This window comes from Panthera uncia (genome assembly GCF_023721935.1).
Source record: "Panthera uncia isolate 11264 chromosome B3 unlocalized genomic scaffold, Puncia_PCG_1.0 HiC_scaffold_1, whole genome shotgun sequence".
In the NCBI taxonomy this organism is placed as follows: domain Eukaryota; kingdom Metazoa; phylum Chordata; class Mammalia; order Carnivora; family Felidae; genus Panthera; species Panthera uncia.
In genome coordinates this window covers 12,152,189-12,164,539 of record NW_026057582.1, presented here as the reverse complement: position 1 = coordinate 12,164,539, position 12,351 = coordinate 12,152,189, and the positions used below count along the sequence as shown (strand labels likewise).

At 37.5% G+C, this 12,351-nt stretch overlaps 1 protein-coding gene across 2 annotated transcripts in view; it reads right to left on the bottom strand.

Moving 5' to 3' along the window:
* The window catches only part of PPP4R3A (protein phosphatase 4 regulatory subunit 3A), a 38,903-nt gene that overhangs the window by 1,583 nt on the left and 24,969 nt on the right, over window positions 1–12,351 (bottom strand). For both annotated transcript variants that reach the window (XM_049612311.1, XM_049612312.1), the window contains exons 8-14: window positions 10,852–10,983; window positions 10,648–10,750; window positions 8,802–8,960; window positions 3,178–3,347; window positions 1,914–2,056; window positions 1,148–1,338; window positions 550–776 (exon numbers count right to left, since the gene is read on the bottom strand). In XM_049612311.1, coding sequence (XP_049468268.1) covers window positions 550–776; window positions 1,148–1,338; window positions 1,914–2,056; window positions 3,178–3,347; window positions 8,802–8,960; window positions 10,648–10,750; window positions 10,852–10,983 — 1,125 coding nt within the window. The remainder of the gene's footprint in view (window positions 1–549; window positions 777–1,147; window positions 1,339–1,913; window positions 2,057–3,177; window positions 3,348–8,801; window positions 8,961–10,647; window positions 10,751–10,851; window positions 10,984–12,351) is intronic.

Below are 12,351 nucleotides of genomic sequence, written 5' to 3'. Positions count from 1 at the left end.
TCCCGATTTAGATCAACGAATTCCACATGCCCAGTCTGCTAGTCCTGGGCAGCATAAGGTGGCCCAGGGAATAGGTTTTTATCCTAAGATTATGTCTTGTCCACATTTTTGGTGTTAAAATTTTGATCTTTTCTTATATGAAAAGAGATGATGGTTAATTCTTTTTTATAAACCTTGCTTGGAAAAATAGTGTTGGGAATGTCCAGGTATTTAATTATTTTTCTTCCACACAAGTCTTTATCTGGGTGTTAATTGGGAAAGTTGATAAAGAATAACTTTAAAATTTTGTGTATGTTTTGAAACAAATCTGAACCAGAGTTCTAAAATGCAAACCACCAAAATGATTTATTCAGACTTTGGTATTGGTCATAAAAAACTTTCAGAAATTGCTCAAGTTCTGCATACATTCAGGTAGTAGTGGGAGAATTATTCATTCCCTCTAGCTCAGAAAGGTTTGATCAGTTCCAAAAGACAGTACCCAAAGGAAATCTCAGTCACAGTTACTGTTGAACCAGATTAAATGAGAAAGGCCTGGAAGTCAAAATGTACCTTGGTAGTAATAGCTGCCGTCTGAGATGTACTTTTAGGGACAGATCCAGGAGAGCCTGGAGATCCTGGGGATCCCGGGGATCCCGGTGAACCAGGCAGATTTGCTGCAGGTGACTGGCTGGTGAGATTAGTTTTTGTTCCACTAGAGAGGGAAAGCTTGAAACTTGGGCTCTGCCGACCAGAAAGATTCGTTTTCAGAAGCACCTCTTTTTCCTCACTTTCTTTTACTAAAAATAAGAATATTGTCAATAGTTGTCACCCGTACTTGTCTTTTTTTAATCCCCCCAAATGAGGTGGCACTAAACACAATTTCCTAGCTTACTCCTTTGCTGGGGGAAAACACATGTTCAACACGCTACGAGAAGGGATGAAACCTTCCTTCTGTATCCAGTGTTTCCACCCTTCCCGAAATAATCTAGTTCTCCTATTAAGAAAATTTAGTCCATGCTTTCACCCCCAGCCATTAAGTCACATTCTGTAAAGCAACTAAGTCTTTGAAATCTAGGTCACGACACAAAGTAGATACTCATTTTCTCAAGAAAGAGAGAAAGAAACCAGGGTGGGAAAGCTGTCATTTTTGCCCAGCTTTTCAACATACATTTCTTCCTTTCCATGAATTTACTTATTGGATCCATAATATCATCATCGTTTTTAGTTTTGTCAGATGGAGACATGACAGCTTCACCATCTTCCATGTCATCTTCATCAGTGTTAAACCACATCTCCTCTTCGTCTTCTAGTGTCCTGGCGTCTCTTCGATACCTGTGATTCCTCAAAATGGACCGCATGCTAGGAGTAAAGAGAAGAAAGTAAACCGACTCCTCCGCAGACTCCTTTAGACAGTCTTCAAAGTGGTGCTCCGAATTAGACCGTCTTAACAGAGCAAGGAGAGAACAGATTTATACACAGGCTAATGAAGAACCAGACTCTACCCAACCAGATTTTTCATATATGATTGAAAAAGTCCACTATCTCTAGTATCATGGATCAGTTATTAAACTTGTTAACATCAGGAATTAATCCTAATTCATGGATTTTAAAATCTACCGTAAGTATGTGAATTCAGGCATTTAGAAAAATATACAAGATTTCTTAAGTAACTGCTAACAAAGTAATTCAAAGCAAATCAACGAAGCCCCACTGCCACATAAGTGTTGGGTTTTCTTTTTCACTATCTAGTCTGATAAATGCCTAAGGAAGAGTCCAAGACCAAGCCAATATCCACCTACACCTTCAGGGCAACATTCACATTGGCCATTGCAGAAAACTACAACTCCCGCTTATCCCATCCCTCCCCCAGCCAGGCCAGAAAGAGGCACCACCGTCGAACTTGAATGAATAGATTAAAAAATGTAGGAATTTACCTGTCAAGTTTGGGATTATCTTGCCTTTCTCTTTGTTGTTCAAATCTCAGTTTTAATCCTTTAAATGTCTGTACATAATCTACGTCTTCCAGCGCTTTCCAGTAATTTTCAATTACATGAGCAGTTAATGATTTTATATCTTCCTACAGAAAAGAATTATAATGATGAAAACATACAATAGGAAAATGTTACTTTTGCTGAGAGGAGGCTTAATTGTAGAGAATTCAATAACCTGCCCCAAACAGATGAACTTCATAAAATTATAAGCCAGTCTTAATCAAATGCTGAAAATGGGCCTAACTGGCTATGCTACGTACCAAAGTGTCTCCGATTTTTGGTGTATCTCAGAATTAACGGGTCTTCCCCAAGTAAATGCCCAGGTCCCACCCCAGATGATTCTTAAATTTAAGTAAGTGTGGGGTGGGATCAGCACATCACAGAAAAGTGCTAGAGACAGATGGTGGTGATGGTTGCACAACAGTGTGAGCACACTTAATGCCAATGAATTGTACACTTTTTAAAAAGGCAAATTTTGGGGGTTTCTGAGCGGCTCAGTTGGTTTCAACTCAGGTCATGAGCTGCGCTCATGCTCAAATGTTTTTTTTAAAAAGGCAAATTCACATTATGTATGTTTCACCATAATTTTAAAGCATGTCAGAGATAATTCTAACACACTGTTTGAGAACCACTAGTCTACTCTATTACTAAAGATTCAGAAGTCTGTAATGAAATTATTCTTTAAATTTTTTTTAACGTTTATTTTTGAGAAACAGAAACCGAGCACGAGTGGATGGGGGCAGAGAGGGAGGGAGACACAGAATCCGAAGCAGGCTCCCAGGCTCTGAGCTGTCAGCACAGAGTCCGACGTGGGGCTCAAACCCACGAACTGTGAGATCATGACCTGAGCTGACGTCAGCACTTAACCAACTGAGCCACCCAGGCACCCCTGAAATTGTTCTTTGAAAGTATATGGGGAAAAGTCACAATTCAGAAGCCCTCAAAGTTTTGATGTGGTTTTTGTTAATTCTACTTTCTTAAAATGATTACCATGACAGTGTTAAATCAGTCGTCAAACTATCCTGTAAAGGATTCACAGCTGCTGAGAGACTGTATTACTTTGAACTGAATCCCTTACAAGCTTCCGGTTACATGGGTTTTCTTTTTAAAATTTTCTCCAAGTATAACCTCAAGCCACAATATCAATAATGCATATTCAGTATTCTCAATTAAAACCAAAATTCTAACTGGAAAATACAGAACCTACCACTCTAATAAATTCAAACATCTCTATAATGGCAGAGTTCATCAGATTGTAGCGGGACCCGTTGTTGAGAAACGCTTTGACAACTGGTTCGAACAAAAAACTTTTCATTATGTAGCGGTTGTAAAACTCATCTTTCAATCCAATAATCTTTCTCTTAAAACGAAGAGCACCTGAAACACAGAGGCATCGTTGTTCAAATTATATACCCCACTTCCATATTTTAGATTAAAAAACAAAACAAAACAAAAAAACCTGTGTAATAAATAATTCTTCGTGCAGTGTTAGGTTACCGCTTCCAGAAGTATGTACCTAAGGAACAGGGAATCACAAAAGGGTTACCAGAAAAACGTATTCTGGAAATAGTGTATGTCATGATAGAACACAAGTCTCAGAGAGTGGAAAAATTCTGGAACCTACTAATGACCAAAATGTACTTCACATCTAAAATAAGAGCTAAACAGGGCTGACAAATGAATTAAGCTTTATACTAAAGATGAGAAAATTCTAAATATGTCCTTCTACAGTCACCTTGAAAACAGAAAAACCATTGTTTTATTAGGGCAATCCACGTATAATTTGATATTCATTATTTTTGGACACTCTTACTATTCTGCATCAGAGTTCTGGGTTTACGATGGTTGATCTGTCAATGTGTCAGGAGAACTACTATAAACCCACAAAACTCTGCATGACCCATAACTTGCCTTCCCATAATTTTGAAATAAATTTAGAGAATGTTGCTTTTAAAACGTGGTCCTCTAGGCTTATTGCAGCGAGTATGCTTTTTAACTTTTTTCCTAATTTTCCTTTTTACAATTAGGCTTTAACTTACAGATTAAAAGGTATATTTACATCTTGAGGTATGGGGAGTTACTTAAGTCACCATTCGTCAAGATCCAAATATACTCAGACAGCTAGACAAACCCTCTTTACCTAAATGGAGTTTATCAGTAAGTTAATGCCCCAGTTATTGTAAACAGTTCAAAAAAGCATACTCACTTCATGCAGTCACATCGTCTTCGGTTGGCAAGATTAATTATTGTGTTTGTATTTTGGTTTCTTTGGAGATCATGGAAGTGGCTCGTTAAATTGCCAATTTGTTATTAATCAAGTCCTTCATGAGCAGGTAGCCAGGCAACCATGCTGACACGGTTTCTGGGTGGGAAGGCAGAGGAGTAAAGCAGCTCAATTTTTCTTTAGTTGGCAGAAAAGAGGTCCACAAGTGAATGCCCATTTAGGTACAAGCTGGTTATAAACTGCCTTAACAATGCAACTTATTGAAGAGTGTCTCTTTCTAAAGTGACACTCTGGGCAGGGAATTTCAAAATAATTTATAGAAGAGTAATTGCATTTTTTTTCAACTACTGAATTATTTTCAAATACAAAAGCATGGTGAAATTAAGACATTGTAAACAGTAAGAGGCACCTGTGTGTTAAGTCAAGCCTAACAAGGGTTTATTTTCCCAAAACAGTGATTTTAGAGTTTGGTTTTTTTGTGATGTCACTTGACAAAGGAACTTCGTGAGGCAGTTCCATTTGTCAGAATAAAAAACAATCCATTGGAGCTCAGGCCAGATGTTCAGTTTTTAGTAATTAAGGCATGCGCTATCGTTTCAGGAATCAGTACTCTGAACTCTGCAGGCTTTGTGGAGACTTGTGTCCTACCATCACACACGCTAGCTGCACCCTGTGGTCTGCGTGCGGTTCCTAGGTAATTGGTAAGAAACTCCCTTCCTAGAATTCACTAATAAGACCGAGGTGTGCAGTGGGACCACTATTTCCTCAAGAGCAGTTCTGTCCAGAAACTGCTGGTGTAGATGGAGGACGGTTCTACTGGTCTTGGTTTTGTTCCTCCTTTCCATTTGCCCTCATTTATTTATATCCAGAAGTGGGTCACGTCCACCCAAAGTCTTCCCCGAAAGCAAACCTGCATCAAGAGTATCCAACCACTACTTGCCGTTGAATAAAGGTTGCTTTCAAAAATTTACCAGTGAGTTCTATCAAGTCAAGCTGCTCAGAGTAAATTCGAGAAGGCTTCTGGGAGAGGCCACAGTGGCATAACTGGAGGACTTTCGATGTAAAGTGCACTCTGCTTCCATGCTTCCCTCTAAACTTTCTCAACATTCCAGGAATCTCTGGTGCTTCGTTTCAATCACCTCTAAAGTCATTCCTCTTCACCTCACACAACGGGAGATTTCGTGTCACAAGTTGAGACTTCTTGCCTCATATGTAACTAATGACGGCCAAATAAAGCATCTACAGTAACATTTTTATTTCATTCCTTTTATAGATGTCCACATTTTTAACAAAAAAACTAGACACGAACCCTGAAAAACCAAGGAAATGAAGACTGATAAAACTGCTCTATGTATATATCTAACCTATAAAGGCCTAAATTGTGAAAGGACTGCTGGTCTCCCCTACAGAACCGATTTGTTGGCTTTAGGATAAAAGCCTTCTAATAAGCAGTGGATATTTAAAAAAAAAAAAAGAAAAAGAAAAAGGCAAGTTCGGTGAAGTTCCCAACTTGTTTACATTTAACCACTCATTTATTACCTGCTGTCCTTATAATGTGGCGTCTAAATTCACCTGTAATGAACACTGTACCTAACGTTTTCTTTCAGTGTGATGTTAGCAGACTGAAAATGTTCTACCTCTCCTCAAATTTATACTTCGTTCTTTAAGAAATCCTCGATCAAAAACTCCTACTCTATACTCTGCAGCCAGTCCTCGAGTGCTTATTCCTTATGACTGGCATCCTCTTCCAGAAACTACTCATGTTCTCAATCTGGGAAGACAGCCACACGGAGAATAATGTGAGAGTGAGTTAGGTTTAATGCTAACTCCGTTTGGAAAATGCAAAGAATGAAGCATAACTAAGATTTTCCTCCAATGTAAACCTTCCCTGAAATGAAATCTCTTCATAGTTCTCATTAAATGTTGAGACCTTTTCTTGATGATACTGCAAGCAAAATAATGAGATCAAGAACTGCGAGCCAAAAGCCTTTTTTATCCCTCTCCTGCCACTCTCCCACTGGACTCGTGTGTTCTACCTACCCCAGACCGTTAACATGCCACACTTTCCCCACATCTGCACATTAGCTGTGTGTTCAGCCAAGCATGTCACATTCTCCCATGACCAATACAACCCAGTTGACCTCTTTTGCAAAATTTTCCTGATCTGACTCATTCGTGGAGAATAAATTCTTTCCACTATGCTTCCAAACACACCTCAATATAGTACTTAGGGCATTGTATTTTGATTTTTACAGGACTATCTCCTAATGAACTCTGATCCCTTTGACAGCTGAGTCCAGGTCTTAATCATCTTCATTTTCTTTGTACCAGGTATTTAGCATACTTCATCAAGTCTAAGATGCCACTGATTACAAGAAACTTTTTCTACTCTAAGAAAACCAAACCAACCAAACTATCATTCACAACAACATGCCATTAATTTTAAGACTCACCTTGATCTCACAGATGACAAATGTCTAAAGTGCAGAGCTTAGTACTGACAAAATAGGATAGTAGGTACTTGATACATTTATTGAAATAAATGATCAACATACTCATTTATTTAGTTTTTCCATTCTGTCCTAAACTGCCTTTCCCCGCACTTGAACAAAACCTTCTATTTTAACACGAAAGAAGTGTTCATTATGAATTCACTCTCAATTTAGTCAGGGGGCTCTCACTTTTGCTGTGGTTGGTATAGAAGGAAAGTGAAGGAGTTTAAAAAGCCCTTCTTTTGCAAATGCTGAGCTCATGGATAGTACATTAGTAAGGCAGGACTGAAATAATGCATTTGTCTTTTTTGTCGTCCCATTTATTTTTTTGTTGTTCTTAGCAGTCTAGATTAATGCCACACATGCTCCATGTTAACTTTGGCTGAAAAAGTTTACCAAGGGTAGCATCAAAGTTTCTGGACAATCAACAGAAACTAATTTTACTAAATATCTGAAAGTTGAAAAATGAAAATATACTATGACTACGTGTAGTCTCAGTCCATACTGCTGTGTGTACATTGGCCCGAAAAACTAAGTCAACTATAGTGGTTACCCTGATAAAAATGTTTAATGTTTTTAGAAGGAAATCTACTTCTACTTAATTTTTTTTTTTAATTTTTTTAACGTTTTTTTATTTTTGAGACACAGAGAGACAGAGCATGAATGGGGGAGGGTCAGAGAGAGGGAGATACAGAATTTGAAACAGGCTCCAGGCTCTGAGCTGTCAGCACTGAGCCCGACATGGGGCTTGAACTCACGGACCGCGAGATCATGACCTGAGCTGAAGTCGGCCGCTTAACCGACTGAGCCACCCAGGCGCCCCTCTACTTACTACTTTAAAGATAAAATATTGTAGAGCAAATCAACATCAGACACATCCTTATAAAAATAATGTTCTTATAATGTTAAGGATATTTTAAAAATCCATTAAGTAAAAAAATTGTAAAAGAAGTTAAAAAAAATAGCAAAAAATGGATATATGTGTATATACATATATTCAGGCCTTCAATTAGTGAATGACTGTGATGCCTTTAAACAATGACAAAACAACCAAACTTACCCATAAAAACCAAAAGACAAATTACCAGCAGACATTTTATCGAGCCTCTAAGGTACCCCCCACATTGGTCTGTCAACTTACCAAAGGCTGGCTGCTACATGATCAAGTACATTCTCAAATAACCTATTTGCAATTCTGAAACATGTTTTATTTCAACAAATAGGGCCTTAACACAGTTAAGTTTTGAAAAACGTATACAACTAAGAACAATCCATGTGTTGCTCTAAGAGAGCTGACAAACTTTTCCCATAAAGGTTTACAAGTCCACATTTTAGGCTTTATTAAGCCACATATGTATGGCGTCTGTAGCTTTTTTTTTTTTTTTTTAACAACCCTTTAAAAAACATGAAAACCACTTTTCAGCTTGTAAGTTGTGCAAAAATAGACCACAGCCTGGATCTGGTCACCTCTGAAGTCTGCCCCTCTTGCTCTGAATTGTCAGAGGTAATAAAATGTTATACTGTCCGGCACTGGTTGTTGTATGTAAAGTGATGAATCACGGTATATACACTGTATGTTAGCTAATCTGACAATAAATTATATGTTCAAAAAAATGTTATATTGTCAAATAGAAATAAACATGAGAAAAAAGTGTGCAGTCAATGAATGGACCATCTACAGACATTTGTGCTGGGCATTATGTAACTCGGAATGTGTTTTAGGAAGTCAGTGCTGTTAGCTATCAATTTCCAAATTACAAAAATATTCTTCATGATTTAGTGTGAGACCCAGGAACGCCTAATTTATAATTAGTAATGCAGTCCTAAAAAAGTTACGGAGGTAAAATGATCTAAGGTGCCATTTTAATAATGGAATACTTTAATATGAATTTTGTAGATGCACACCAACCCCTTTGCTTATATAACTGAGAAATATGCAAATGAGGAAAATCATCTCAAAATGTGGTGAAATTATATAATCAGTGTAGTTTCCTATTAGAATGTAGGTCTCTTGACCTGAAATCCATGATCTTTTCTTAGGCAGTTAAGACCCAAAGGTACCAACAACATGATAATATATCAATAATAAATAATTCCACCAGAAGTAACACTTACATAATGCCAAGAAAGCATGCTTTGAGGCCATAAGAACTAGCACTCTCCGGAGGATGTCCTTATTAATAATGTAGTTCTTTATGTGGTAGGTATGGTGCTCCACACAAAATGTTAACAACTCCAGTACAAGTGCCAACAACTGGGCAGTCTGAAAATCATCTAAAAACAAAACACAATTGTATTTAATGACCAATATTCTTTTCCTTTCCAAATGTAAGTATCTAAACTCCAATCAAGTAAAATCCTATCAATCCAAAATTTTATTTTTTATATGTTTATTTACTTGGGGGGGGGGGTGTGGTGGATAGAGAGAGAATCCCAAGCAGGCTTCCAGCTGTCAGTGCAGAGTTCAACACGGGGCTTGACCTGACAAACCGTTGAGATTGTGATCTGAGCTGAAATCAAGTCAGATGCTTAACCAACTGAGCCACCCAGGTGCCCCAACCCCAAATTTCAAGTTAAGGAAAAGGGAACAAACAATGGATTCCTATCCTACCTAATGTGCCAAGAACCGTGCTTTACATTTTCTTCAGCAACTCTAAGAGGAATTTGTTTCACAAAACCCAAGTATGAACAGCAAGGCAGAGATGAGACATGAATCTATTAGATCTGCTTTATTCCAAGGTGCAAGAATGCTCTACCATGTCTTAACACATCCCTCATAGGATGGACAGTACACATGGCACAGGAGGGCTTGAAAGATACCATCTGGTCTTTGGTGGAATTATTCTCTCTGCTCCTATGATTCCAATGTGTTTTGTGGCTCCTTTATTACACAGGATGAATCCACACTGAGTTATAATCGTTGGCTTATCTTTCTTCCTCACCAGGCAGAAAGCTTCTGGAAGTATTTTACTTACTTTTTTCATTTCCCCCATTTAGCCCCTAAAGATTATATATAGCATAGCACAGTGCCTTCCACACAACAGGTTTTTAATAAATGTTTAAAGAACTAAATAAATGTGTTTGGAAAAAAGCCTTAAGCTTTACCTAGTACAAATAAAATAGACAGAAAAATGAATTATCATGGTTCCCAGACTTAATCCTAGAGTCACAAAAAACTAAATTTAACATTTATTTTCTAAGTGGTATGTAAGTTATATTGTACTGATAATTCATCGAGAACAAAATCATCTTCTCGAAACATCAATAAAGGATTTCCCTTGAACATCCTAAAACTACTCTCTGGGGGCACCTGGGTGGCTCAGTCAGTTGAGTGTCCGACTTTTGCTCAGGTCATGATCTCACAGTTTGTGAGTTCGAGCCCCGCGTCGGGCTCTGTGGTGACAGCTCAGAGCCTGGAGCCTGCTTCCAATTCTGTGTCTCCCTGTCTCTCTGCCCCTCCCCTGCTCATGCTCTGTCTCTCTCTCTCTCTCTCAAAAATAAACATTAAAAAAAAAAAAAGTAAAAAAAACCCACTCTCTGAAATACACACACGCAAGCTAAAGGAATGAAATGCAGAAATAATGAGTCATCAGTATATGAATAATCCCCCATGGAAAGAAAGAGCTTAATAGTGAGCACAGCCTTGCTCTGCACATCTGGAGTGCAAATAACAAAATTACTTTTTTCATAATTACTTCCTTCTATTTTTTTAACCTATGTAAATAAAAATAAAAAAATATGAATATTGCCTTAAAAACTTTTAAAATTCTGAAAGCAACAATTATCTCCTATTATGTTTTATTGTCTTCAATTATAGCACTTTTAAAGAAATTTTACCTTGAGCACCTTTTTTGAAAATGTATCCAAATGACTTGAACTTTTAAAGACTATTACTCTACATCAACTCTGAATTTCAGAATTCAAGAACAAAGAACTTCACTACCAACCTGCATTATCTTACCTTTGCTGGGTTTGTCTTCTGTTGTATTTGCCAGTAAAGGAGCAGTGAGGACATGCATACAGTGCTTATAAAAGAAACCCAGGAACTCCGTCTTCTCTGTTTTCTAAGGAATCAAAAACACTTCCATGAACTTTAACGGCATTGGTTCCTACCAGCAATAAACAATATACTAGTATGAAAATGAGAAAAATGCCTGTGGCTTACATTGGCAGTAGCTAACATGTTCTCTGGGTCAACTAAAGTTCGAAGCAGGCCCATAAGTTGGACTGCTCCTCCAAGTTCAGGGTCTGTATCACAAATCATATGTTCTATAATGAGGTTGATGAGCAAAATATCCTGGTGAGAAAAGTACATACAATAAGGATCACTTACTATGAGTGGGAATGTAAAAGCACACACTATGACACGTTACAGCATTATACTAGCTGCCTTGTTAACTGCAAACAAAAGAAATGACTAACTTCTTTAACAGGATATACGGCAGTGTTTCCCTCAAGCACGCTACAGGCACATTTACACTAAGTAGTACAGAAAAGAAAGTCTCTTTCTTTCTCTCTGATCTTTAAATCCCTTCGATTAAGGCAAACACAAAGTTCATTTGGTGCCAGGAGAGCTTTGTACTTCTTGATAACAAAATTTCCCTTCTGAAGACAGCTAATGGGCTTTCAGTTTAATAGTAAGAATATTTAGCTAGAATTTACAGCATTGTTCTATTTTCACTGCATTTCTATAGATTCCTTCTACTTATGGCAAATGATATCTGTATGTGTTCTCCATTTATGGAAATGATACAAAATTTCCATTTAAAATAAATTTAGTTGGTACCTAAATGTGTGAAGTTAGAAGAAACAAGATTATGGTATTTAGATAGCATAGAGAACAAATGTATTATAATGATTCCCAATGTCAATGAAAACGGATTGCTAGTTTTCCCGAAGCTCTATGACTGCAGTTCCTAGCCCAAGGAGTAAAATAAAAACAGAGAGGGATTCAGTGAGGAAATCTCTGCTCTTGCCTGTATATTCAGCAGTAGGATGGACATAAAGATCGAAATTGGGAATTAAGAGGCCTACTGCATGAAAGTGACATACTAAATTAATGTATGTGCAACTAGTGAGTTTCAGGGCCAACAAGAATAATAGCCTTTATTTTTAATAATACAGATATTTTGGTTTTCTGGATAGGACTACTTATAAAAGAAAAATGTGACGTAACATTTAACAGTCCAAACTGGTACTTTTCTACACTTACCCTGGTACTACGATTAAAAAACAAACAAACAAAAAGACCAACCCTTAAATACAGAAAATGACTAGGCATTCCACTTCATTTTGACATTTTATTTAAGACTTTTTAAAAAAGTAAAATCTATTTTCTCAATTTGTAAAAAATGCAAGAATTCTGCATAGATTTTTTTTTTTCCTAAATGCCTCCCTCCCCTTTCAAGATGCAGTTGAGGGCAAAACATATTAGTTTGTTTTTAGAAGTCACTTCTAAAATATTATGGGAGCAGGAAGAAAAAAAATTCAGAATCATTGGATCAAATATCTAAGAATAAAACAGAAGAGCACACACATTTGGGGCTGCTGCATACGCCATATAGCACACTCCAGGAGCATGCTTCACACTACAGATTCTCTCACTTTAAAATTGACGTGTGTGTGTGTGTGTGTGTGTGTGTGTGTGTGTGTGTGTGTGTGTGTG